The sequence below is a fragment of the Oryctolagus cuniculus genome, chromosome 1, assembly GCF_964237555.1.
Source record: "Oryctolagus cuniculus chromosome 1, mOryCun1.1, whole genome shotgun sequence".
Classification (NCBI taxonomy): domain Eukaryota; kingdom Metazoa; phylum Chordata; class Mammalia; order Lagomorpha; family Leporidae; genus Oryctolagus; species Oryctolagus cuniculus.
The window spans coordinates 34,625,712-34,651,873 of NC_091432.1; the positions used below are offsets into that span (position 1 = coordinate 34,625,712).

General features: G+C 37.5%; 1 protein-coding gene across 19 annotated transcripts in view; it reads left to right on the top strand.

Annotated features, from left to right (window-relative positions):
* The window catches only part of DCDC1 (doublecortin domain containing 1), a 557,706-nt gene that overhangs the window by 6,630 nt on the left and 524,914 nt on the right, over window positions 1-26,162 (top strand). For 12 of the 19 annotated variants that reach the window (XM_070071610.1, XM_070071604.1, XM_070071605.1 and 9 more), the window contains one exon: window positions 5,994-6,051. In XM_070071610.1, the coding sequence (XP_069927711.1) occupies window positions 6,022-6,051 (30 nt within the window). In that variant the 5' untranslated portion in view covers window positions 5,994-6,021. Of the gene's footprint in view, window positions 1-1,158; window positions 4,505-5,993; window positions 6,052-7,467; window positions 7,513-26,162 lie in introns of those variants that run through there. The other 7 variants (XM_070071602.1, XM_070071600.1, XM_070071598.1 and 4 more) reach the window with 4 other exon arrangements.

Genomic DNA, 26,162 nt, shown 5'->3' on the forward strand with positions numbered 1-26,162 from the left:
AGGATTAGCCTATTGAGCCGCGGCGCCGACCATAAATAAATCTTAAAAAAAATGATTTTTCCCCTAAAAATTACCTAAAGTAACAGGAGACTTTTTTGTTGCTTATTATCTTTTGAAGTTTCAAAATAGTGTTGTTTTTAAGAATTTAATATTATTATCTTCAATTTCAATAGCTGAATATAATTTTTGTATGATGACAGCCTTATTTAAGATGAGTAAAGCATTGTAACTTCAATAGTTCAAGTCCACAAGATATATTAGGGTAAAGAAAATCACATTTAAAAATATATTATTCACATAGCATTTGGGTTATAGTACAGTTTTTTATTACTTATGTCAGTTTACTTGTAATAAACACATTTAGCATTTCAGCTTCTTCTTGAAACCTTTAAATTTAATTATTTCAAGACTGATGAAAAACAAGTGTTATGTGGTAAAAGGACTTCTGCGATGATGGATTAAATGCCAAAATAATGAAATCACACAACTTAAAAATTGTACTGAAGAATAGATGTTTTCTGATGAATTTCTACAAAAAAATCATATGTTAAAGATATTTAATGCAATTCTTATTATTACTTTTCAATCTACTGTAGAAACGCCATGAGTATAGTCTTTTGTAGCTCATTAGCAATTTCTTTAATGAGTTTTTTGGTGTGATAGATAGTTAAAGTAACAGACAAATGACAGATTGTTTGCCTTTAATGATTTCCCTGTTTCAAGCCCATTACAAAGCAATTAGAAATCTGACAGCATTTTCACTCTGCATTACTGATCATCTAAAGTGATGAGAAATGAGAGGTGATGAATATTAATTGTATATTTTCATATGATTATCATAAATTATTACCTTGTCTGATGTGCTGCAGGTGAAGTAGGAACATTAGAGAAAGCAGTCAGATATATTAATTTGAAAGACAGTATCACTTTTAAAAACAATCTTTTTGTGCAGTGCAAATTCTAGTCTACAGTGTTAGTCTATGAACATTTCTCTATGGATAAATTTATAAATTTATATTTTCTGTGTTTGGCTAACTTAAATATATTTTCTTATTCGAATATTAAAAAAGAAAATATTCTATTGAGCAATGTAAATATATGTATTTAAGTTCAGGATTTTAAAAATCTAATTTGGAAAGTGAGATATCAGTGAATTTTGTTGATGTATATATTATTTTATGTATATGTAATATATAATATTCAAATATATAATATAGGGAAAGATACACTTAAAAATGGATCTAATATTTGTCTTAGATTAAAGTCAGATAATCCTGCAAAAGAAGAGATAAGAAATATAACCCAATGTAGAAGGACATTTTTTTAGACTCTCTGTCATAGTTAATTTGGGTTTAGCATACAGTATATCCTATTTTCCCAGTTTTTATTTCAGGCAGATAAAGCTAGGCTAGCTGTCAGGATACAAGTACTATTGTTCCTTAGTCCTCCCTTAGAGTTGGAGCAAATATTGGTTCAGAAACTAGGTAACACGGTTAGGTAGTTTTAATACTGTTATCTAAATCACTTAAAATGATGAGAAATGTATTTGGATCAGGTATACCAAAGTAAATTAGTCTGTATTTTTGTATCTCTCTAGTAAGAGATGCCATGTTGGATCCATCTTTATGAAGAAGGTCATAATCTACAGGGTAAAATAACTATATTGTATGCCACTAGAAGCCATTCTCCCTATTTTATATTCAATGTTATGTGCTCTCATTTTATAGATACTAAAAGTTCTTGGCCTTCACAAATGACTAAAAATTGAAGAAAACTATCTGAAATTCATTACATGTTTACTCAGGAAGAGTAATAAAAAATTAATAAAAGGGGTTGAATCTCTAGCATTTAGTAGTCCAATTTAATAATATTTTTACGGGGCCAGTGCTGGGGTGTAGTAGGTTAAGCCTCTGCCTGCAGCACCGCTATCCGATATGGGCTCCAGTTCCAGTCCTGGCACCGCTGTCCGATATGGGCTCCAGTTCTAGTCCTGGCTGCTCTACTTCTGATCTAGCTCTCTGCTATGGCCTGGGAAAGCAGTAGAAAATGGCCCAAGCCCTTGGGCCTGTGCACCTGTGTGAGAGACCTGAGACCTGAAAGAAGCTCCAGGCTCCTGGCTTCAGATAGACCTAGCTCTGGCTGTTGTGGTCATTTGGGGAGTGAACTAGTGGATGGAGAAATTGAATGAAAAAACTTAGGACATTGAAGTAGGATATACTATTCATTTTTCACATACTATTATCCACCACTCCATTGTTAAAAGATAACTAAGTTCATGTGGTACATTCGGCTCTTCATATACTATATAGTTTGTTTTCCAGTAGCTTTGTTATTGCATGCTACGAGATTAAGCTAATCTAGTCATCAAAATTCATTTTATTGTTGTTTTAAAGATGAGTATGTTTTTCCTTTTCTGTTCTCCAAGGACATTTTCCCTTCACTGAGTTGGTAAAAGCAGAGAGGAATGGTTTAAAAGTGTTGGAGAGGAATATAAAGATGATAATCCATGTTTTTTCCTTTTTCAGTAGTCATATTATCCCTGTATCTCTTCTATTATATCCTATATGGATAGTCATAAATGTTTAATATTTTAGTTAATTCTTTAGACTTTATGAAGTTTAAATTATTCCCTCAAGAAAAAAAGCTTACAAAGCACCTCCTATCTACTAGCTGTGTGGTTCCTAAATCCTCAGTCATAGACATTTTTATTTATACTAGACTCTGCAAACTGAAGAATTTCCTTGCTGTTCAGTTTTCAAAGGAGGTGAGGTTACCTAATATGGTGCCTTAATGTGTCAAGCAGTTCACTGTGCCTATTCTGTTCACTCCTGAAAGTTACTTCTGATTAGTGGGTACTGGAATCATAATCAAAGGATTACAAGTAAATATCAAACAGCAGACTGGAAGAGTAGGGCATTTGAAAAATATTATATAGGCCTGCCATTGTGTTGAAGTATGTATACCTGCGACTTGTGACACTGGCATCCCATGTGGGCACTTGTTTGAGTCCCTGCTGCTCCACTTCCAATCTAGCTCCTTGTTAATGGCCTGGAAAAAGCACAAGATTGTCCAAGTACTTGGGTTCCTTCCACCCACGTGGGAAACCCAAAAGGAGCTCTTGGGTACTGGCTTTGGCTTGGCCCAGCCCCTACCCATTTGGCCATTTGGGGAGTGAGCCAGGGGATGGAAGATCTCTGTCTCCCCCTCCTCTCTCTGTAACTCTGTGTTTCAGATAAATAAATAAATATTTTAAAAGTTATTATTTGAAGCTGTAACCAAGAGTTTGATTTGTGGGAGTCATCAAGTTCTAGAGGATCATGTTCCTGCATTCTGAAGAACAGTGAAGACAGTGGGCTATATTATTTATCCCTGTTACCAGTGTTATAGATAATAAATACTTTATTGTCTACATGTGATTTATCATCCAGTGAAAACAATTCTATATTAACATTAACACAGGCATTTTATCAAGTGAAATGGAAATTTAACTTTTTGAATATTTAAGGTAAAATATTATATTCCAAAGAAATGATCTGTTTTTGGTAGGGCATTTCAGGCACACTGTCAGATAACTCAGATTAGTTTCTGCAGCCACTAGCATGAAAATTTGCAAAGTTCTAGGTTCTAATTTATGTTGCTCCTAACTGAGTCAGTAAGACATGGGTAGGATTATGAAAATTGTGAAGAGGTGGCCATCATTCCAGTTTACAAGTCAAATTTACTAATGTTGGAAAACTCAAACCAACTATATTAAAGAAATAATACTGTAAGCATTGGCAAATTTATAAGTGCGTGTGTGTGTGTGTGTGTGTGTGTGTTTATGTGTAAGTGAATGGAAGAGGGCCTGCACTGTGGCATAATGGGTAAAAGCCACCGCCTGCAGTGCCAGCATCCCATATGGGCCCTGTTTCCAGTCCTGGCTTCTCCATTTCCCGTCCAGCTCTCTGCTATGGCTTGGGAAAGTAATAGAAGATGACCCAAGTCCTTGGGCTCCTGCACCCATATGGGAGACCCGGAGGAAGCTCCTGGTTCCTGGCTCCTGGCTCCTGGCTCCTGGCTTCAGATTGGCACAGCTCTGGCCATAGTGGCCATCTGGGGAGTGACCAAGTAGATGGAAGACCTCTCTCTCTTTCTCTGCCTCTGCCCCTCTCTCTCTCTGCTTCTCTGCCTCTCTGTAGCTCTGCCTTTCAAATGAATAAATAAATCTTTTTTAAAAAAATGAATGGAAGAAGAGACAGATAAAAACAGAGACCTCAAGATAAGGAACTCAAACTGAAGGAAATGGTCATTCTGTGTCTTTCAGTGGACAAAATGAAAAATAATCCACATGATTGAGTCAAACCTGATCCAATTTAAACCATATGGCAGTGATGATGTGATGATGGAACCATTTCTATCTCAGTCCTAGAGAGCTGCATGATCTTTCACCATTTGTTTTGGGTCATCTCAGATTCAGATTATTTCTGTTAGAATGCTAAAGATACCTGGATATATTTATTTGAATGTAAGTGGATGTAAGATTTCTCCAGAGTTTTATTGGACTAATCTTGTTATTTAATGATCTCTCAAGTTTATTTAAACAACTGATACATTTGAGATTGAGTTGTACATTGTAATAGGAAATTAAGTCATATTTTTCCAATACATGGAATCCCAACACTAGCTGAATTATAAATTTATATGTGTGAAAAACAATAAGTAGTTGAAAGCGCCTCAGTTGTCACAATATCTATGAGATTATTGACACCAGTACTTTTTCCTGTGGTATTTTTATCATGTCCATGTTGAATCCGAGTATGTTTGAATTTGTAATAGTCTCTCCATCCTCCTCACCTCTTTCTACAATTTCAGTTACATGCAGTACACAACAGTCCAAAAATATGAACTAAAATCTTTTTGAAGATTTTGTTTATTTATTGGAGAGGTACAGTTAGAGAGGGGGAGAGACAGAGAGAAAAGTCTTCCAAGTGCTGTTCCACTCCCCAAATGGCTGCAACAGCCGGAGCTGCGCCTGGAGCCAGGAGCTTTCTCCAGTCTCCTACATGGGTATGATGACCCAAGTGCTTGGACTGTCTTCCACTGACATCCCAGGCACATTAGCAGGGAGTTTGATTGGAAGAGGAGCAGCAGGGACTAGAACCAGCACCCATATGGGATGCTGATGCTGAAGGTGGAGGATTAACCTACTGTGCCACAGTGCCGGCCCCGGCCTAAAAAATTTTAAGAATAACAATCCATAAGGTTTAAATTGGATGCCATTCTGAGTAGCATGATGAAATCTCCCACTGCCCTCCTCCATCATGCCTGAGATGTGAATTATACCTTTGTCCAGCATATCCATGCTGTATTTGCTACCCACTCGTTAATCACTGATAAGCTGTCTTGGTTATCACAGTCACCATGGTAATGCTGCAGTGTGTTCACATTACCTTTATCATGCTTAAAAATGGCCCCAAGTGCAAGAGCAGAGATGCTGGCAATTCTGATATGCAAAGAGAAGCTGTGAAGTGCTTCCTTTAAGTGCAAAAGGTTAAAGTTCTCAACTCAACAATAAAATAACCATATACTAAGATCTAAAGTAAGGACAAATCTGTTATCTGTGAAGAGCAAAAAAAATTTAAGCTAGTTTTATTGTTTATTCTCAAACTGTAGAATTTACATTCACTGGGTGTGGTAAGTGCTTAGTGACAATGAAAAGGGGCATTGAACTTGTGTATGTAGGAAAAGGAAAAAAACATAGCATTTATAGTGTTCAGTGGTATCTGTGATTTCAGGCATCCACTGGAGGTTCTTGGAACATATTCTCTGTAGATAAGGGGAGCCTACTGTACTTGTTTATTTTTCACATTTGGGAATTTATGCTCACTACAAATATAAGGATAATTGTACCTGCCTATCATTGTTTATGTAAGTAATTGATTTCTCTTCAATAAAATAAACAGGATCATGCATATGCATGATAAGCGTGTTTCTAATTGTTTTTTCTCTTGCAGACTAGTCAATGCTTTGCCATTACTGCACATGGTTTCTTTATCAAGGAGTGAGCACAAGGTGAGCTCTGGAGCACTGTTTTGTCTTCCCATATTTTGGCACACTGCCTAAACAGTGATCTTTTAAAATTTTTAAATTTTACCCTTGGAGAATGGTACATAATAGTTGTTACTGAAACAAATTGGAAGTCCAAATATATGTAATCAGTAGTGGAAGATTTGTTTCCCAGTGATAGTTGAGTAACTCTTCTGTTTTGCTTGGCTTACTAGTATCAACAGATTTACAGAGATGCTTCTGCTGCAGCTCTGTAAAATAAGCTTAAGCACTCTTCAACTCTAAGTGTAAGATTTAAATGATCTTTTTTTTAAGATTTATTTATTTATTTGAAAGTCAGATTTACAGAGAGAGGAGAGGCGGCGGGGGGGGGGGGTGTCTTCCATCGGAAGATTCACTCCCCAAATGACCACAATGGCCGTAGCTGCACCAATCCGAAGCCAGGAGCCAGGAACTTCTTCCAGATCTCCCATGCAGGTGCAGGGGCCCAAGGACTTGGGCCATAATCTACTGCTTTCCCAGGTTATAGTAGAGAGCTGGATCGGAAGTGGAGCAGCTGGGTCGAGAACTGGGGCCCATATGGGATGCCAGCGCTTCAGGCCAAGGCGTTAACCTGCTGTGCCACAGCTCAGGCCCCTTAAATGATCTTATACATGTTTTAAATGTATCTATTGAGGTATTTGTAAACAGGAAGATTGAATTTTAATAAGGGGAGAGGAAAAGGGAAAGAACTCACTGAACTGCAATTTAGCACATTGCAATAAGAAAACTTCAGTTTATTTATTCAAGTAGTAACTCCTGGATTACCTTTGTGCTTCTTTGTGATCAGCATGGCTTTCAATTTTCCAAGGTCAAATGCTGCATTTGGTGTGTGTGAATAATAAGCAAAATAAAAGGGAATTTCATGCTTGGGAGAAAAGAAGTATATGCACTTTTACCCCTTCCTAAGGAATGTTGGCATAAAAACCTTAAGATTTCCCATATAACATTTAAAAACTTTGAACCTGTTCCACTGCTACATGATAAGCTTCTGTTTCTAAAGAATTATATGTTTCTCTCTCTCAAAGGAAGGTTAAGCAATAATTGAGTAATCTTTTACCTATAAAATATGCATGTTTATGAAAAAAGTGAATACATTTGAAAATTGCATGTATTTTTATGCTCCTATTTACTTGTTACTATGGCAACTGCAACAGTGCTTAGTATTTATGTTGTCTGAGATTCAGGGCATCTTTTCAAAGAAATAAATATGCCAGAACCATTTATTGTATTTACTTTGGTGTTTAGAAAAATATTTATTCTAATGCATACTTTTGAAGAAAAATAGCAATAAAAAGTATAAACTTAAGCCTGGCTTAAATGGTACCTTTTCTGCAGTATGTTTTTTAAATCAAAATAATTACATTTATTTCTTTGTTATAGAAATCATAGTAAAGAAAAAAAATAATGGATTTTTAAAACTCGTGAGTAAGTCTTGAATTGTAGTCTCTTGATTTTTCCTATTTTTATGACAATGTTTTGATTCATGGCCAACCTTAAATATGACATGAACATTTAGACTAAATATTGAATGTTAGCTGCATAAACCAAAAAATGTAATTAGTTTTCATTTCTGACTAAAGATGATTCTTAATATCTATGAACAAAAGATTTCTATTCTGTATTTGAAATGAAAGGCATGACTGCTTTTAGTTCCCTTAGTTTATTTAAATCATTTTCTGACATGTGTGATACATAAGTATAATTTTTAATATTAAACATCAGAATGGAAATTATGAAGCATAAAATCAGATATGTTTCATGTCACGTATTATCTGTTAAGAAAAACTGCAACACAACATTTAAGTACAACAGAACAGTGAGCATATTGTCTCTGATACTTGTAAACAGGATGGATCTACAGTTTCACAGTTTATGTTGACAGTATCTTTGTGGGAAATGTAATTATCAAATGAATTATAACACATCTTAGTATTAAGATTATTAATAGTAATTTTAATTGCCTTCTTCAAGATAATTGGATATATTCTCATAAGTATATGGGAAGGGACATTGGGCTAATTAGATATTTTGAACTCAGTTATCTTTAAAATATCTGAAGTTTAACATATATTCTATATTTTGGAAATTTCTGCTTTTAATTAATTATCTTCTAAGTAGAATTAAAATAACTTATATAAAATCTCACTATATCTTGATATTTCTTCATGAGTAGTTATATGAGTAGAAAAATCAGTAATGAAATGTTAAAGATTAAATATTCACTATCAGAAAATTATTCTAAAATTGGTAAAGTTAACAAACAATATTTTACTCTACTAATGTGTCTTTATGTGGGTTTTAAAATAATATTTCTAGTAGCTTTAGAAATTAAACCATTTACAATAAAGAATTCAATGTGGAGATACACATCAACAGCCTTAAAATTGTCTATACATTTTGATTCAGAAATTCAACTTCTAGAAATTCTTAAGGAACTCTTAAATGGTATCGTCAAAATATCTGTACAAGAATCACAGCTTTACTTAAAATAGGAAGCATTTGGAAAAACTCACTAGGATTCTAAACACATTATAAAAATTATGATACCAATAAATATTTAATAATAGGGATATTCTCATATTAAAATAGCTGAACTCATATATAAATTGCATATTTAGTATAGTCATAATCTTTGTTTTTTTTTTAACTTTTATTTAATGAATATAAATTTCCAAAGTACAGCTTATGGATTACAATGGCTCCCCCCCATAATGTCCCTCCCACCCACAACCCTCCCCTTTCCCGCTCCCTCTCCCCTTCCATTCACATCAAGATTCATTTTCAATTCTCTTTATATACAGAAGATCAGTTTAGCATATATTAAGTAAAGATTTCAACAGTTTGCACCCACATAGAAACACAAAGTGAAAAATACTGTTTGAGTACTAGTTATAGCATTAAATCACAATGTACAGCACATTAAGGACAGAGATCCTACATGAGGAGTAAGTGCACAGTGACTCCTGTTGTTGACTTAACAATTTGACACTCTTGTTTATGGCATCAGTAATCACCCTAGGCTCTTGTCATGAGTTGCCAAGGCTATGGAAGCCTTTTGAGTTCACCGACTCTGATCATATTTAGACAAGGTCATAGTCAGAGTGGAAGTTCTCTCCTCCCTTCAGAGAAAGGTACCTCCTTCTTTGATGACCTGTTCTTTCCACTGGGATCTCACTCGTGGAGATCTTTCATTTAGGTCTTTTTTTTTTTTTTTCCCCAGAGTGTTTTGGCTTTCCATGCCTGAAATACTCTCATGGGCTTTTCAGCCAGATCTGCATGCCTTAAGGGCTGATTCTGAGGCTGCTGTTTAGGACATCTGCCATTCTATGAATCTGCTGTGTATCTCGCTTCCCATGTTGGAGCGTTCTCTCCCTTTTTTATTCTATCAGCTAGTATTTGCAGACACTAGTCTTGTTTATGTGCTCCCTTTGGCTCTTAGTCCTATCATTATGATCAATTGTGAACAGAAATTGATCACTTGGACTAGTGAGATGGCATTGGTACATGCTACCTTGATGGGATTGAATTGGAATCCCCTGGTATGTTTCTGACTCTACCGTTTGGGGCAAGTCAGCTTGAGCATGTCCCAAATTGCACATCTCTTCCCTCTCTTATTCCCACTCTTATATTTAACAGCGATCGCTTTTCAGTTAAGTATTCAACCAAAAGTATTAAGTAGAACAAACAAACAAAAATACTAAGAGGGATAACATATTAAGTTGTTCATCACCAGTTAGGGCAAGGGCTGATCAAGTCACCGTTTCTCATAGTGTTCATTTCACTTTAACAGGTTTCCTTTTTGGTGCTCAGTTAGTTGTCACCGATCAGGGAGAACATATGATATTTGTCCCTATGGGGTTGGCTTATTTCACTCAGCATAATGTTTTCCAAATTCCTAACAGGGATCACTTTCCAGTTAAAATCTAGACACTTAAGAATAATTGTGTGTTACTTACAGAGTTCAACCAATAGTACTAGAACAAGAAAAATACTAAAATGGATGAAGTATTACATTGTACATCAACAGTCAGGACAAGAGCTGATCAAGTCACGGTTTCTCATAGTGTCCATTTCACTTCAACAGGTTTCCCCTTTGGTGCTCAGTTAGTTGTTGCCGATCAGGGAGAACATATGATATTTGTCCCTTTGGGACTGGCTTAATTCACTCAGCATGATGTGTTCCAGATTCCTCCATCTAGTTGCAAATGACCGGATTTCGTTGTTTTTGACTGCCGTATAGTATTCTATAGAGTACATGTCCCATAGTTTCTTTATCCAGTCTACTGTTGATGGGCATTTGGGTTGGTTCCAGGTCTTAGCTATTGTGAATTGAGCTGCAATAAACATTAATGTGCAGACTGCTTGTTTGTTTGCCAATTTCATTTCCTTTGGGTAAATTCCAAGGAGTGGGATGGCTGGGTTGAATGGTAGGGTTATATTCAGGTTTCTGAGGAATCTCCAGACTGACTTCCATAATGGCTTAACCAGTTTGCATTCCCACCAACAGTGGGTTAGTGTCCCTTTTCCCCCACATCCTCTCCAGCATCTGTTGTTGGTAGATTTCTGAATGTGAGCCATTCTAACTGGGGTTAGGTGAAACCTCATTGTGGTTTTGATTTGCATTTCCCTGATTGCTAGTGATCTTGAACATTTTTTCATGTGCCTGTTGGCCATTTGGATTTCCTCTTTTGAAAAATGTCTATTGAGGTCCTTGGCCCATCTTTTAAGTGGGTTGTTTGTTTTGATGTTGTGGAGTTTCTTGATCTCTTTGTAGATTCTAGTTATCAACCCTTTATCTGTTGCGTAGTTTGCAAATATTTTTTTCCCATTCTGTTGGTTGCCTCTTCACTTTCCTGACTGTTTCTTTTGCAGTACAGAAACTTCTCAATTTAATGCAATCCCAAATGTTAATTTTGGCTTTGACTGCCTGTGCTTCTGGGGTATTTTCCAAGAAGTCATTGCCGGTACCTATATCTTGCAGGGTTTTTCCAATGCTCTCTAATAATTTGATGGTGTCAGGTCGTAGATTTAAGTCTTTAATCCATGTTGAGTGAATTTTTATGTAAGGTGAAAGGTAGGGGTCTTGCTTCATGATTCTGCACGTGGAAATCCAATTTTCCCAGCACCATTTACTGAATAGACTGTCCTTACTCCAGGGATTGGTTTTGGATCCTTGATCAAATATAAGTTGGTTGTAGATGTTTGGATTGATTTCTGGTGTTTCTATTCTGTTCCATTGGTCTATCCATCTGTTTCTGTACCAGTACCATGCTGTTTTGATAACAACTGCCCTGTAGTATGTCTTGAAATCTGGTATTGTGATGCCTCCGGCTTTGTTTTTGTTGTACAAGATTGCTTTAGCTATTCAAGGTTTCTTGTGTCTCCATATGAATTTCAGCATCATTTTTTCCAGATCTGAGAAGAAGGTCTTCGGTATCTTGATTGGTATTGCATTGAATGTATAAATTGCTTTTGGGAGAATGGACATTTTGATGATACTGATTCTTCCAATCCATGAGCATGGAAGATTTTTCTCTGGATCGGCACAGCACCAGCTGTGGCAGCCATTTGGGGAGTGAACCAACGGAAGGAAGACCTTTCTCTTTGTCTCTCCCTCTCACAGTCTGTAACTCTACCTGTCAAATAAATAAATAAAATCTTAAAAAAATTATTTATTTATTTGAAAATCAGACAAATGGTCTCCCACCCACTGGCTCACTCCCTAAATTCCTGCAACAACTAGGGCTGGGTCATTCTGAAGCCAGGAGCAGGGAACTCAATCTGGATCTCCACGTGGATGGCAGGGACCTAACTACTAGAACCATCACCTGTTGTCTCCCAGCATGTGCCCTAGCAGTAAGCTAGAATTAGGAGGGAAGCCAGGACCCAAATCCAGGCACTCTGATTAGGGATGCAGGCATCAAGTGGGGTCCCAACACTGTGTCAAACACCTGTCCTTGAACTCTAGTTTTACAAAATGAATTTTGATAATACAAATTTCCTTAGTAATGCAACTTTTTGTAGAAAAACAGACTGTTCCTCAGTGAACTATATTTCTGTTGTGCAATTTAAATTAAAATTTATAATTTAACAAGCATAATTGACCATCCAAATGTACATGTGCATTTTACATGATCACACAACACTAGAGAGGTAGATTTAATGAAAAAAATCAAGTGTTGTCCTTCATTGAATTCACTGATCACCCTTCCAAACCAGCTCTATTGGAGGTGAGGCTTCACAAATGAGGTCTCTCAGTGAGCCGACTTTCAGATGTCTTCTAAATAAGTCTGAGAAGAACTTATATCTCCTGAATGAGTAATCATTATCTACCTTAATAGTGTTATAAAATCTGAAAGTCCAACTACAGGTTATCATTGCTTTCATTGTGGTGTGGAGGCATTGGTTTCAGCATTAGTGTAGGGTAAGTGTCAATTAAATAAGTGTGTCCAAGTTAGATGGCAAGAAATATGGTATCCTGTTGGAATGATACAGTCTATGAAGAACAGATACACCCTCTGGCTTGGTGGAATATGGCCAAGAACTCCACCTCAGGGTTTCCAAATATGTATTGCTTGGGACTGGTCTGACCTTTGAAAGGTAGCCTCTGACTTTGGGAGATAATTTCTGATACTTTTCATCAGATACCTACTAACTACCTCTGCTGTCAGGTAGAGAACAATGACCTGAAGCCTTTTTTTTTTTCTTTTAGTTTCTATCTCTTTTGGGTTTTTAAAAACTGATATAAAAATTACATGCATTTATGGGATATCATGTAATTTTTTGAAAAAAATTTATTTTATTTATTTGAAAGTCAGAGTTAGAGGAGAGACAAATAGGGAGAAATCTTCTATCCATTGGTTTATGTTAAGAGGCAGGCAGTTTAAGTGGCGTCCCAACCGTATGCCACAGTGGCCGGGGCTAGGCCTGACTAAAGTCAAGAGCTTCATCTGGGTCTCTCATGTATGTAGCATGGGTTCAAACCCTTGGGCCATCTTCTGCTGCTTTTCCCAGGCCATCAGCAGAGAACTAGATCTGAAGTGGAGCAGCTGGGACTAGAACCAGCGCCTGTATGGAATGCTGACATCACAGGTGGCAACTTTACCCCATATGCCACAATGTCAGCCCCCGCCATGTAATATTTCAATTCATGTTTACACTGTGTAACATTCAAGTTAGAATAAACATATATATGCCCTCAGACATTTCTCATTCCATTATGGTGAAAACATTCAAAATCCTTTATTCTAACTTTTATTTATTTATTTATTTAATTAATTAATTAATTTATTTTTTTGACAGGCAGAGTGGACAGTGAGAGAGACAGAGAGAAAAGTCTTCCTTTTTCCGTTGGTTCACCCCCCAATGGCTGCTTTGGCCAGTGCACTGCGGGTGGCGCACCGTGCTGATCCAAAGCCAGGAGCCAGGTGCTTCTCCTGGTCTCCCATGGGGTGCAGGGCCCAAGCACTTGGGCCATCCTCTACTGCACTCCTGGGCCACAGCAGAGAGCTGGCCTGGAAGAGGAGAAACTTGGACAGAATCTGGCACCCTGACTGGGACTAGAACCCGGGGTGCCGGCGCTGCAGGCGCAGGATTAGCCTACTGCGCTTAAAGAGAAAATATATAGTGCATTAACATTATCTATATTCACTCTCCTTGCAATAGAATACTTCCCTGCTTTTTTAGATTCAACATATGAGTGAGATTGTGTGTTACTTGTCTTTCTGACTTATTTTATCTAACATGGTATCTTCCAGTTCTATCCATGGTGTCACAAATAACAGATTTCATTCACTTGTGTATATATATCTCATTTTCCTTATTCACTCATCAGTTGATGGTCACTTAGGTTGTTCCTACTTCTTGGCAGTTGTGAATAGTGTTGCATTAAACATGGGAGTACTGATGTCTATTGGACAGACTGATTTACATTGCCTTTGGATAAATACACAGTAGTGGAATTATTCAGTCATGTTGTAGTTCTGTTTTCCCACAATGTTTTCCTACCAACACTGTGCAAGAGTTCCTTTTTCTCCACATGCTCCCCAGCATTCTTTATCTTTTGTCTTTTGGTAATCCCCGATCTAACCCGAGTGAGGTAATAGCTCATTATGGTTTTGGTTTGCATGTTCCTGATTAGTGGTATTGAGCATTTTTTCACATACCTGTTGGTCATTTGTATGTCTTCTTTTAAGAAATTTCTCTTTTGCTCTATTGCTCATTTTTTATTGGATTATTTTGTTGGTTTTGCTCTTGAGTTGTTTGAGTACCCTATATATTTTGTCAGATGTTTAGCATACATGTATTTTTCTCCCATTATATAGGTTGTCTGTTCACTCTGTTGATTGTTTCCTTTGTTCTGTGTTGTTGTTTCTTTTGCTGTATGTTGTATAATCTTTTGTATTTTAGTTTGATGAAATTCTATTTGCCTAATTTTGCTTTTGTTTCTGGTGCTTTTAGGATTTCATCCAAAAAAAAAAAAAAACCTTTATCCATTGCAATGTCTTATACTTCTTGTCTTTTTTTTTTTTAATCTTTTATTTAATGAATATAAATTTCCAAAGTACGACTCATGTGTTACAATGGCTTCCCCCCCCATACCGTCCCTCCCACCCACAACCCTCCCCTTTCCCACTCCCTCTCCCCTTCCATTCACATCAAGATTCATTTTCGATTATCTTAATATACAGAAGATCAGCTTAGTATACCTTAAGTATTATACTTCTTGTCTTAACCTGTGCTTTTCTTCCCTGCGCATGCTTTCCTCTACTCTCCATTATTTCCACTCTACTAGAAGGTATCCTGTTGTGGGGAGCAACTCGGACTATACTGTTACTGGAATTAAGACTTATTCTATGCATCTGCTCTCCCACAATGTGGCGCTGGGAGAGGAGCGTACAGCTTCTACCCAGCTGCCTCTCACCAACTTGACAAGCTGCAAGAGCCGCTCCTGATTGGAGGAGAGCGGCGCGCTCGGCGTGTGGGTAGCAGAGCACGGATTGGTGGAGAGGACTATATAGGAGGAGAGAGACGGCATGGTGGTGTGGGTTGGTTGGAGAGTGCGTTGGAGAGTTCGTGGGGAAGTTCGTTACTTCGTTCTTTCTCATTTCTCTCTACTCATTCTTGCTTTGGGAGTTTGCTGTTTACTTATTCTTACTTTACTATAGAAAGGACTTGTAAAAAAGGGAACAACAAGCGTCCGGTCCGGTGCGGCTCCTCCGCGTGCGGAGGAGCAGCATCCTGTGATATAAGTTTCAATATTCTGTTCTGCAGAAAATAAGGAAACAGCTATATCCCTGCCAAATTGTGATAGTTTTGCTTTTAATTTGTTGAACTCTTTATTTAGTGTAGCTTTAAGCCTTTGACTATAATGTAAATGAAAATATGTTATCTCAAAAATAAGTAAAATCTCAAGTTGAAAAAGAGAGCATTGATTATATAAATTGCTTTGGGTATTATTGATATTTTGATGATATTAATTCTTCCAATCCATGAATGTGGAAGATTTTTCCATTTTTCAGAGTCTTCTTTTTTGTTGCAGAGATCTTTTACATCCTTGGTTAAATTTATCCCAAGACTTTTAAAATTTTTTTGTAGCTATTGTGAATGGGATTGCCTTTACAAGTTCTTTCTCAGCTGTAGCATTGTTAGTGTATACAAATGCCATTGATTTTTGTGTTGATTTTATATCTTGAAACTTTGCTGAATTCTCTTATGAGTTCCAATAGTTTCTCAGTGGTCTTTTGGTTCTCTTATATACAGGATCATGTCATCTGCAAAGAGGAGTAATTTGACTTCCTCCTTTCCAATTTGTATCCCTTTGATTTATTTTTCATGCCTAATGGCTCTGGATAAAACTTCCTAAACTGTATTGAATAGTATTGATGAGAGTGGGCATCTTTGTCTGGTTTTGGATCTTAGTGGAAATGCTTCCACTTTTCCAAATTCATTATGATGCTGGTTGTGGGTTTGCGATATATTGCCTTGGTTGTATTGAGGTATGTTCCTTCCACACCCAATTTTTTAAAGATTTTTTTTTTACTATGAAAAGATGTTGTATTTGACAAATGTTTTCTCTGCATCTATTGAGGTAATCATATGATTTTTATTCTTCATTTTGTTAATGTGATGTATAATGTTTATTGATTTGAGCATGTTGAACCATCCCTGCATCACTGGAATAAATCCCACTTGGTCCAGGTGGATGATTTTTTTTTTTTTGATGTGTTGTATTTGTTTAGCATTTTGTTGAGGATTTTTGCATCTATGTTCATCAAGGATATTAGTCTATAATTCTCCTTTTTTATTGTATCTTTTTCTGGTTTTGGAATTAAGGTAATGTTGATCTTATAGAAAGAGTTTGGAAGGATTTCTTCCTTTTCAGTTGTTTTGAATAGTTTAGAATAATTGGAATTAATGTTTAAAAGTTTAGTATAATTCAACAGTGAAGCCAACTGGTCTTGGGCGTTTCATTGTTGGGAGGGACTTTATTACTGATTCAATCTCCATCTTGGTTATTGGCCTGTTCAGATTTTCTGTCTTTATGCCTCAATTGTAGTAATCTGTGTCTGGAAATCTATCCATTTTATCTAGATTTTCCAATTTGTTGACAGTAGCCACAAGTAGGATGATGAAACTCATGTCTCTCTCTCTCTCTTGTATTATTTCTTGTATTATTTAGTCCAGGCAGAGTATATATGTATGTGTGTGTATATATTTATATATATAATTTTTAGTTTATTCTTGGTAATTGTACATTTATATGGGATGTACTGTAACATAGTGGGTAAAGCTGCCGCCTGAGGTGCTGGCATTCCATATGGATGCAGGTTCAATCTCAGCTGCTCCACTTCTATCCAGCTCCCTGCTAATATGCCTGGGAAAGCAGCAGAAGATAGCCCAAGTCCTTTGCCCCTTGCACCCGTGTGAGAGACTTGGAAGAAGCTCCTGGCTCCTGGCTCCTGGCTTTGGATTAATCCAGCCCAGCCATTGCGGTCATTTGGGGAGTGAACCAGCAGATGGAATATCTTGCTGTCTTTCACTCTCTCTCTCTCTCTGTAAGTCTGTCTTTCAAAAAAAATTTCTTCCCCAAAGAAACCATTTATTTAATGAACACAAATTTCCTAAGTATAACTTTAGGAATATAGTGATTCTTTCCATCATACTTGCTCTCCCACCCCCACTCCCACCGAACCTCTTCCCTCTCCCATTCCTAGTCCCATTCTCCATTAAGAAAACAACAACAACAAAACTGTTCCTCGACAGTCAAGACAAGAGCTGGTAAAGTTATTGCTTCTTAAAGTGTCAATTTAATTTCTACAGATTTCCTTTTAGGTGCTCTATTGCTTCTCACAGATCAGAGAGAACTATGATATTTGTTCTAAGTGTGATGTTTTCCAAATTCATTCATTTTGTTGCAAATAACCAGATTTCATATTTTTAACCACTGTGTAGTATTCCACAAACTACATATCCCATAATTTCTTTATCCAATCTCCAGTTGACAGGAATTTAGGTTGAGTCCATGTCTTAGTTATTGTGAATTGAGCTGCAATAAACATGGGGGTTTGAATAACACTTTTATTTGCTGATTTCATTTCCCTTGGGTAAATTTTCAGAGTGGGATGGCTGACTCATATGATAGATCTATATTCAGATTTCTGAAGTATTACCATACTGTCTTCTACAGTGGTTTTATCAGTTTACATTCCCACCAGTGGTGGATTAGGGTACCTTTCCCCCCACATCCTCACCATCATTTGTTGTTCTTTGATTTCTGTATGAAAGCCATTCTAACTGGGGTGAAGTGTAACCTCATTGTGGCTTGATTTGCATTTCCCTGACAGCTAGTGATCCCAAACATTTTTTCATGTACCTGTTGGCCATTTGGATTTCCTTTTTTGAAAAATGTCTGTCTGAGTCCTTTGCCCATTTCTTAACTGGGATTTTGTTGTTGTTGTTGTGGAGTTTCTTGATCTCTTTATATATTCTGGTTATTAATGCTTTATCAATTGCATTGCTTGCAAATAATTTTTCCCATTCTGTTGGTTGCCTCTTCACTTTCCTGACTGTTTCTTTTGCAGTACAGAAGCTTCTCAATTTTATGTAATCCCATTTGTTGATTTTGGCTTTGATTGCCTGTGCCTCTGGGATCTTTTCCAAGAGCTCTTTGCCTGTGCCATTGTCTTGCAGGGTTTCCCCAATGTTCTCTAGTAACTTGATGATATCAGATTGTAGATTTAGGTCTTTAATCCAGTTTGATTGGATTTTCGTGTAAGGTGTAAGGTAGGAGTCCTGCTTCATATTCCTACATGTGGAAATCCAGTTTTCCCAGCACCATTTGTTAAGTACACTGTCCTTATTCCAGGGATGGATTTTAGCTCATTGGTCAAATATAAGTTGGATTTAGATGCTTGGATTAATTTCTGGTGATTCTATTCTCTTCCATTGGTCTATCCATCTGTTTTTGTACAGTACCAGGCTGATTTCTTTATAACTGCCTTGTAGTAATCATGAAATTGGGTATTGTGGTGCCTCCAGCTTTTATTGTTGTTATTGGTGTATAAAATTGCTTTAGCTATTCAAGATTTCCTATGTTTCCATATGATTTTCAGCATCATTGCTTTTGGGAGCATGGACATTTTGATGATACTGATTCTTCCAATCCATGAACATGGAATATTTTTCCACTTTTTTTGTATCTTCTACTTCTTTCTTTAATGTTTTATAATATTCATCATAGAAATATTTGACATCCTTGGTTAAATTTATTCCAAGATATTTGATTTTTTTTGTAGCTATTGTGAATGGGATCAATCTTTTTTTTATTATTTAATGAGCATAAATTTCCAAAGTACAGCTTATGGACCACAATAGCCTCCTTCCCTCCCCACCCCCCGTATCTTCCCTCCCACCCACAATGCTCCCCTCTCCCACTCCCTCTCCCCTTCCCCTTCACATCATGATTAATTTTCAATTATCTTTATATGCAGAAGATCAATTTAGCGTATGTTAAGTAAAGATTTCCACATTTTGCTCCCACACAAAAACACAAAGTGTAAAATACCATTTGAGTACTAGTTATAGCATTAATTAAACACCTAAGAGTAATTGTGTATTAATTACAGAGTTCAACCAATAGTTTTAAGTAGAATATAAAATGCGTCTTTTGTATTGTTGTGGCTTCCCCCCCGACCTCCCTCCCTCCCGCGGACCTCCCCTCACCCACTCCCTCTCCCATCCCGCCCTTCATCACGTTTCATTTTCAATTACCTTCATATATTGAAGATCAACTTAGTATATACTAAGCAGGGATTTCAACAGGTTGCACTCACACAACCGAATCAGGTATAGGGTATTGTTCGACTAGTAGTGTTGTTTTTGAGTTTCATAGTTAAACATATTAAGGACAGAGATCCTGTGTGGGGAGCATGAACCCAGTGACTCCCGTTGTTGATTTAACAATTGGCACTCTTATTTATGATGTCAGCAATCACCCGAGACTCTTGCTATGAGCTGTCTAGGCTATGGAAGCCCCTTGAGTTCAGCAACTCTGAATTTGTTTAGTCAAGGCCATATCACAGTGGAGGTTCCTTCCTCCCTTCAGAGAAAGGTGCCTCTCTCCTTGATGGCCTGATCCTTCTGCTGGGGTGTTGTTCACCAGGATCCTTCATTTAGATTGTTTTTTGCCACTGTGTCATGGCTTTCCATGCCTGCGAGACTCTGATGGACCTTTTAGTCAGATCCGAATGGTGAATGGGATCAATCTTAAAAGTTCTTCTTCAGCCATGGCATTGTCTGTGTATACAAGGCTGTTGATATTTGTGTATTGATTTTATATCCTGCTACTTTACCAAACTCTTCCCTGAGTTCCAGTAGTCTCTTGGTGGAATCTTTTGGATCCACTATATATAGAATCATGTCATCTACAAATGGGGATAGTTTGACTTCCTCATTCCCAATTTGAATCACTTTGACTTCTTTTTATTGTCTAATGCTCTGGCTAAAACCTCCAGGAATATACTGAATAACAACGGTGAGAATGGGCATCCTTGTTTGGTACCGGATCTCAATGGGAATGCTTCCAATTTTTCCCCATTCAGTAGGATGCTGGCATGGATTTTTCATAAATTGCCTTGATTGTGGTGAGGACTATTACTCCTATACCCAGTTTGCCTAGAGTTTTCATCATGAAAGGGTCTTGTATTATATCAACTGCTTTCCCTGCATCTATTGAGATAATCATATGGTTTTTTCTGCAGTTTGTTAATGTGATATATCACATTGATTGATTTGCAAATAAATAAAATAAATCTTTTTAAAAATGCATGCATATAGGACATGATGATTAGATCAAATTGCTCTTATTTCATCCCAGATACACATCATTTCTTTTTCTTGGGAACAATCAAAATCTCCACTAGATAGTTTGACATACTCATTTAATTGTTGTTAACCATAGTTAACCTACTGTACTGTAGAACATTGGAGCTTATTCATCCTGTCTAACTGCACCCCCATGCCCATTAATCATCGCCTCTTTAGTCCTCCCATCCCCAAACTATTGCTTGTCTCTGGTAAGCACTATTCTAATCTCTATTTCATTGTGTTATTTTAGCTTCAACATATAAATAAAAATGTGATAGTTTTATACATGACTTATTTCACTTAAGGTAATGACCTACAGTTTCATCCATGTAGCTGTAAATGACATAATTTCATCATTTTTGCTGATAGTATTTCATTGTGTATATATGCCACATTTTCTTTATCCATTCATCTGTTGATGGATACTTAGGTTGATTCCATTTCTTGGCTACTGTTTTTTTTTTTTTAATTTGACATTTACAGTTATAGACAGTGAGAGAAAGAGACAGAGAGAAAGGTCTTTGTTCCGTTGGCTCACCCCCCAAAATGGCAGCTACAGCCGGAGCTGTGCCAATCTGAAGCCAGGAGCCAGGTACTTCTTCCTGGTCTCCCATGCGGGTGCAGGGGCCCACACACTTGGGCCATCCTCCACTGCCTTCCTGGGCCACAGCAGAGAGCTGGACTGGAAGAGGAGCAGCCAGGACTGGAACCAGCGCCCATATGGGATGCCGGTGCCGCAGGCGTCGACCCCTCTTGGCTACTGTTAACAGTGCTGCAATAAATGTGCAAGTGCAGATGTCTCTTTCTCATACAAGTTTCAGTTCCTTTGGATATATACCCAATGGTAGGATTGATGGATCATATGATATTTCTGTTTCTATAACTTACAAGATAGCTTGACCATAAGCAGTAAGTTGGTTGCTTATGAGATACAGGCAAAAGTCCTAGAATTTTTTTTTTTTTTTTTGACAGGCGGAGTGGACAGTGAGAGAGAGAGACAGAGAGAAAGGTCTTCCTTTGTGGTTGGTTCACCCTCCAATGGCCGCCGCGGCCGGTGCGCTGCAGCCAGCGCACTGCGCTAATCTGATGGCAGGAGCCAGGTACTTATCCTGGTCTCCCATGGGGTGCAGGGCCCAAGCACTTGGGCCATCCTCCACTGACTTCCTGGGCCATAGCAGAGAGCTGGCCTGGAAGAGGGGCAACCAGGACAGAATCCGGCACCCCGACCAGGACTGGAACCTGGTGTGCCGGCACCGCTAGGTGGAGGATTAGCCTGTTGAGCCGCGGTGCCAGCCAGACAAGCTTTTAAACTGTACCCTTAGAAGTAAGTCTGTAGGAATGTATGCAGAACTATACAGCTTAACAGTTACAAACTTGCTCTATGTACCTCTCTTTTACCACTCTTATTTTTTAATGAAATCCATCCTCAATTGACTTTATACATATATGATTAACTCTATGTTAAGAGTTTAACAAAAATGTTTAAGAAGGAAAACCAAAAAACAAAAAAACCAAATCTGTTCCTCAACATTCAAGACAAAAATTCCTTCTTGAAGTATCAATTTCACTTCTACAGATTTCATTTTAGGTGCTCTATTTGTTCTCACATATCAGGGAGAACATATGGTATTTGTCCTTTTGGGACTGGCTTATTTCACTAAGTATGCTGTTTTCTAGATTCATCCATTTTGTTGCAAATAACCGGATTTCATTTTTTTTAACCATTGTGTAGTGTTCCATAGTGTTTATATTACATAATTTCTTTTTTTTTTATCTTTTATTTAATGAATATAAATTTCCAAAGTACGACTCATGGGTTACAATGGCTTTCCCCCCCATACCGTCCCTCCAACCCACATATATTACATAATTTCTTTATCTGGTCTTCAATTGATGTATATTTAGGTTGGTTCCATGTCTAGCTATTGTGAATTGAGCTGCAATAAATATAGGGGTGCAGATAACTCTTTTACTTACTGATTTCATTTCCCTTGAGTAGATTCCCAGGAATGAGATGTCTGGGTCATATGGTAGATTTGTATTCAGATTTTTGAGATATCTCCATACTGACTTCCATAGTGGCTTTACCAGTTTGCATTCCCACCAACAGTGTATTAGGGTACCTTTCCCCCCACATCCTCACCAGCATTTGTTGTTCTTTGATTTCTGTATGAAAGCCATTCTAACTGGGCTGAGGTGTAACCTCATTGTGGTTTGATTTGCATTTCCCTGACAGCTAGTGATGCCAAACATTTTTTTCATGTGCCTGTTGGCCATTTGGATTTCCTTTTTTGAAAAATGTCTGTCTGAGTCCTTTGCCCATTTCTTAACTGGGATTTTGTTGTTGTTGTTGTGGAGCATCTTGGTCTTTTTATATATCCTGGGTTTTAATCCCTAATCAGTTGCATAGTTTGCAAATAATTTTTCCCATTCTGTTGGTTGCCTCTTCACTTTCCTGACTGTTTTCTTTTGCAATACAGAAGCTCCTCAATTTGATGTAATCCCATTTGTTGATTTTGGCTTTGATTGCTTGTGCCTCTGGGGTCTTTTCCAAGAACTCTTTGCCTGTGCCAATGTCTTGCAGGGTTTTCTCAGTGTTCTCTATAATTTGATATTATTGTGTCATAGATTTAGGTCTTTAATCCAGCTTGATTGGATTTTCGTGTAAGGTGTAAGGTAGGAGTCCTGCTTCATACTCCTGCCTGTGGAAATCTAGTTTTCCCAGCTCCATTTGTTGAGGAAACTGTCCTTGCTCCAGGGATTGATTCTAGCTCCTTGGTCAAATATAAGTTGGTTGTAGATGCTTGGATTGATTTCTGGTGATTTTATTTTGTTCTATTGGTCTATCCATCTGTTTTTGTGCCAGTACCAGGCTGATTTGATTATAACTGCCTTGTAATACATCTTGAAATATGGTATTGTGGTGCCTCCAGCTTTTTTGTTGTTGTATGAGATTGCTTTAGCTATTTGAGGTCTCCTGGATTTCCATATGAATTTCATCTCATTTTTTTTTCTAGAACTGAGAAGAATGTCTTTGGTATTTTGATTGGTATTGCACTGAATCTGTAAATTTGCTTTGAGGAGAATGGACGTTTTGATGATATTGAATCTTCCAATCCATGAGCATGCAAGATTTTTCCATTTTTTTTGTATCATCTTCTGTTTCTTTAATGTTTTATAATTCTCATCATAGAGGTCTTTTACATCCTTGGTTAAGTTTATTCCAAGGTATTATTTTTTTGTAGCTATTGTAATGGGATTGAGCTTAAAAGTTCTTTCTGAGCCATGCCATTGTCTGTGTGTACTAAGGCTGTTGATGTTTGCATATTGATTTTATATCCTGTGACTTTACCAAACCCTTCTATGAGTTCCAGTATTCTCTTAATGCATGCCCTATATATACAGTGATGTTATCTGCAAATAGGGATAGTTTATCTTCCTCCTTCCTAATTTGTAGCTCTTTGATTTCTTTTTCTTGCCTAATGGCTCTGACTAAACTTCCAGGACTATATTGAATAGCAATGGTGAGAGTGGGCATCCTTATCTTGTAACAGATATCAGTGTGAATGCTTTCAACTTTTCTCCATTCAGTAGGATGCTGGCCATGGGTTTGTCATAAATTACTGTGACTGTGTTGAGGAATGTTCCTTCTATATCCAGTTTGCTTAGTTTTCATCATGAAAGGATCTTGTATTTATCAAATTCTTCCCCTGCATCTATTGTGATAAACATATGGCTTTTGTTCTTCAGTTTCTTAGTGTGACATATCACATAGATTGATTTGCAAATGTTGAACCATCCCTGCAAACCAGGGATAAATTCCACTTTGTCCAGGTGAATGATCTTTCTGATGTGTTGTTAGATTTGATTGGCTAGAATTTGTTGAGGATTTTTGCATCTATGTTCATCAGGGAAATTTGTCTGTAGTTCTCCTTCTCTGTGGCATCTTTTTATGGGTTTAAGAATTAAGGTGATGCTGGCTTCATAGAAAAAATTTGGGAGGATTCCGTACCTTTCAATTGTTTTGAATAACTTGAGAAGAATTGAAATTAGTTCATCCTAAATGTCTGGTAGAATTCAGCTTTGAAACCATCTGGTCCTAGGCTTCTTTTTTGTTGGAGAATTCTTTATTACCAACTCAATTTCTGTCTGGATAATGGGTTAGGTTTTCTGTTCTTCATGGCTCAATTTAGGTAGGTTGTACGTGCCCCAGAATCCATTTCTTCTAGGTTTCCAAATTTCTTGGCATACAGCTCTTAGTGGTAATTTCTGATGATTCTTTTTATTTCTGAGGTGTCTGTTGTTACATTTCCTTTTTTATCTCTAATTTGATTGATTTGGGTCTTCTCTCTCCTTTTTTTGTTTAGTGGGGCCAGTGATACATCAATTTTGTTTATGTTTTCAAAAAACCAGCTCTTCGTTTTGCTGATCTTTGGCAATTTTTTTTTGGTTTCAGTTTTGTTGATTTCTTCTCTAATTTTAATTATTTCCTTTCTCCTACTAGTTTTGGGTTTGGTTTGCTGTTGTTTTTCTAGATCCTTGAGATTTATTGATAGCTCATTTGGTTGGTGCCTTTCCAATTTCTTTTTTTTTTTTAAAGATTTATTTATTTATTTAAAAGTCAGAGTTACACACAGAGAGAAGGAGAGACAGAGAGAGAGAGAGAGAGAGAGAGAGAGAGAGAGAGAGGTTTTCCATCCACTGGTTCACTCCCCAGCTGGCTGCAATGGCTGGAACTGCACTGATCTGAACCTTGGAGCCAGGAGCCTCTTCCCGGTCTCCCTCGCAGATGCAGGGGCCCAAGGAGTTGGGCCATCTTCTACTGCTTTCCTAGGCCATAGCAGAGCTGGGTTGGAAGTGGAGCAGCTGGGACTTGAACCAATGCTTGTATGGTTTGCGGCACTGCAGGTGGCAGCTTTACCCACTATGCCACAGCGCTGGCCCCGCCTTTCCAATTGCTATAATCTTTCCTCGTAACACAGCTTTAGCTGTATCTCATAAGTTTTGATATGTTGTATTGTCTTCAATTGTTTTCCAAGATTTTTTTATTTCTTTTCTGAGTCCTTCTATGACTCACTTTCATTCAGGAGCATGTTGTTCAGTCTCCATTTCTTAACTGGATTTGTTGTTTTTTCTTGTTAAGTTTTTTGAGTTGCTGATACACTCTGTATAGTAATCCTTTGTTGGATAGGTAGCTTGCAGATATTTTTTCCCATTGTGGTGGCTCTCTTTTCAGTCTGTTGATTGTTTCCTTTGCTGTGCAGAAGCTTCTGAGTTTGATACCATCCCATGTGTCTAGATTTACTTTCATAAATCTTATTCAGAAAGTTATCATTTACAGCAATATCTTGAAGTGTTTCCTGTATATGTTTTTCCAGGAACTTCATAGATCTGGTCTTTTTTTAAGATATTATTTTATTTCTTTTAGAGATAGAGTTACAGACAGAAAGAGGGAGAGACAGAAAGAAAGATCTTCCATCCACTGATTCACTCTCCAGGTGACCCCAACAGCCAGAGTCGAGCCATCCAAGGCCAGGAGACAGGAGCTTCTTCTGCCATGGCCTGGGAAAGCAGTAGAAGCTGGCCCAAGTCCTTGGAAGAAGCTCCTGGCTCCTGGCTTTGGATCGGTGCTGCTCTAGCCATTGCAGCCAATTGAGGAGTGAACCATCAGATGGAAGACCTTTCTCTCTCTCTCTCTCTCTCTCTCT